At 49.5% G+C, this 2744-nt stretch overlaps 1 protein-coding gene across 1 annotated transcript in view; it reads right to left on the bottom strand.

Moving 5' to 3' along the window:
* SARC_01227 (hypothetical protein) overlaps positions 1-1588 on the bottom strand; it is a 9028-nt gene extending 7440 nt beyond the window's left edge. Inside the window, exons 1-2 of the mRNA XM_014305075.1 lie at positions 1500-1588; positions 368-948 (exon numbers count right to left, since the gene is read on the bottom strand). Of these exons, the coding sequence (XP_014160550.1) occupies positions 368-948; positions 1500-1581 (663 nt within the window). The 5' untranslated portion in view covers positions 1582-1588. The remainder of the gene's footprint in view (positions 1-367; positions 949-1499) is intronic.
* Positions 1589-2744: the final 1156 nt, after the last annotated feature.

Genomic DNA, 2744 nt, shown 5'->3' with positions numbered 1-2744 from the left:
AATACCTAACGACCCCAACCATAAACAAATACCAAGACCCAACCTACTAGAACAAATACCAAGACCCAACTACTAGAACAAAATACCCAAGACCCAACTATAGAACAAATCCAAGCCCAACTATAGAACAAATCCAAGCCCAACCATAGAACAAATACAAGCCCAACTATAGAACAAATACAAGCCCAACTATAGAACAAATCCAAACCCAACTATAGAACAAATCCAAGCCCAACTATAGAACAATTCCAAGCCCAACTATAGAACAAACCCAAGCCCAACTATAAAACAAAACCACGCCTACCAAGGGGTAAACACAGCACGCAAGCAAACAACGTGACCCCGAAAGCAGTCCACCGGCACCTACCCAATTGGACAGCTTCGAGCTGGACCGGCCCAAAACGGGTGAATCAATCCCCGGCGAGTCACGGTTGCTAGCCCGTTCAGCCCCAAAGCCCGTGGCACTACCCACAGGCCCTGTGGCACTCATCGTAGCCGTCAGGCGGCGGTGAGTGTGGGCTTCGCGGTAGGTAACGCTAATGCGGGATCCCGCAATCAATCCGCCTACACCCACGCCTATATCGGCCCCGCCCGGGGTGGCTGCATCGGACGGCACACCCCGCTCACGTTCAGCCGCACCCGTCGGCCCTGTCCCAAATTCGTTCGGGTGCAGGCTGGCCAGGTCTTCTCGGCCCGTCCCACCCGAGACTGGGGTGCGGGAGCTCCAGCCATTCTGCTGCAGCCCATCCACAGACGACTTCCCGTGGCGTTGCTGGGTCTGCCAACCGCCGCTGTTGTCTCTGTCGCGGTCGTGTGTGTCGGTGGTGGGTGTGCCTGTGCCTGAGACTGTACCAGTCACGCCCCCGCCGGCGTTGCCGGGACGTGTGCCGTTGCTAAGCAACGAGGCGGACGTGTATCTGCGGCCCAGGTCTTGCCGTGTACTCTCGCCTGCAGGTGGGTTTAGGGTTTGGATGGTAAGGTTAGGGTTTAGCCCCTGGTTGGTGTATGATAGTGGTTGGCGTTCAAGCTGGTAACTCCGGTCAATGAGCAAGGATGAGGGTTCAAAAGAGAGTAAAGAGAGCTTCAGTACGATGTCTACCGTGTGGTGTCGCATTCGAATATGAACAGATGGGAGAAGCAACTCAACCCCTGAAACCATACAACCTGGTGCAAGCCATACACATACCGCTGAGTGCGCACGTGCCTGCATCACTAGTCTACTGGCCTTTGCGGTCAAGGGGATCGCATTGCAACTTCTGCTCAACCTTTAAAACACCATCTCTAGATGCAACCCATCAGTACAACACAGCACAACACACAGATCAGTATAACACACATACACACCTCCTAGATTAATGAGGCATATCCAATCACAGCAGGACAACCCTAAAACCCAGAGACCAACCGTAGTACAACCCTCCTATTCCACGACCGCAACATTAACGAGCAAGTGAAAACCCTAGACCCTAAAACCCAGAGACCACAACTTCAATTCATACCCCTAGTCCCACGCCCGCGGCTATATCGGGCGAGTGACGTCACAGATCCACGGCTTACTGGGTTGACTTGGTTGGGATTCATTTGCTGTGATAATTGAAGCCAGGCGATGCACAGTGAATATAGATACGCGAAAGAGAGATATAATAGCAATAGACACTCATATGTATATATACATACATACATATATATATATATATATATATATATATATGTGCGAGTAACGAAGATTTCCCTTCTTATAAGCCATGGGTTCACTATGTTCCAGTGCGTGCAGGTATTCAGATACAGGTTGGACTCAGTTGCTGTGGTAATTGGGGAGCCAAGCTACGAACAGTGAATACAGATACAGATACGTATAAGTACATAAAATGAACATGACAGCATAGCTATTCAGTTAACACACACATACATATGTTCTACTACACGCGACTATGTCAGATGAACGCTGGCGCTAATTCGCAGCCCACTGGGTTGGCTTGATTTAAAGTCATTTGCTGTGGTGATATGGGGGGGGGCACGAGATCCATGCATGCATCTATGTACGCGAAAGAAAGAGATATATCCTTGCATAAGTAGCAGCAAACACACATAGAGCTGCACTATGTTGGCTGAATTCAATAGCTGTGATGTGAGAGCCAAACCATACACGGCTGATACACACTAAACCCTAATACATGCTGGCATGAGAAAACACGAAGAAGTCATGTGGAAGTGAAAATAAGAACACACGGAACTGTCAGCGCAGAAACTATGCGCAGACACACTCCACGACGTCAAAGGTGTGATCAACAGATATTCGGGAGACAAACAACACCCGACAGTCTCAGTCGCATAGGATATCCATTGTTTGGTTGTTTGTTGCTGTTGTTTGTTGTTGTCACGTTGAACACACTGTTCACGTACAAGTCATTTGTGGCACCAGATAGTGAGGCAGGCAACCAGTGGTATCAGTGAACACAAACCGATGGAAGAGGAAACACCGAGCTTTAGCACACAGCACTGAGACCATATGCCCACAGACAGTCAACCCCAACCCCTAAGCACTGAGACTAGATGCCCACAGACAACCAACCCTAAACCCTAAGCACTGGGACTATACACCCACAGACAGCCTACAGCAAGCACGCACGTCGCATGTGATGACAAGCGTCCCTAGAGGTGAGCCAGACAGTTAGGACACACAGATCTCCACAAAGTAAGGACGATTGCACAAACAACTTAAATAAGCCGATATCCAATACACG

The sequence above is a fragment of the Sphaeroforma arctica genome, assembly GCF_001186125.1.
Source record: "Sphaeroforma arctica JP610 unplaced genomic scaffold supercont1.47, whole genome shotgun sequence".
Classification (NCBI taxonomy): Eukaryota; class Ichthyosporea; order Ichthyophonida; genus Sphaeroforma; species Sphaeroforma arctica.
The sequence above is the reverse complement of the archived record's forward strand: the minus strand, read 5'-3'. Positions and strand labels throughout refer to the sequence as shown.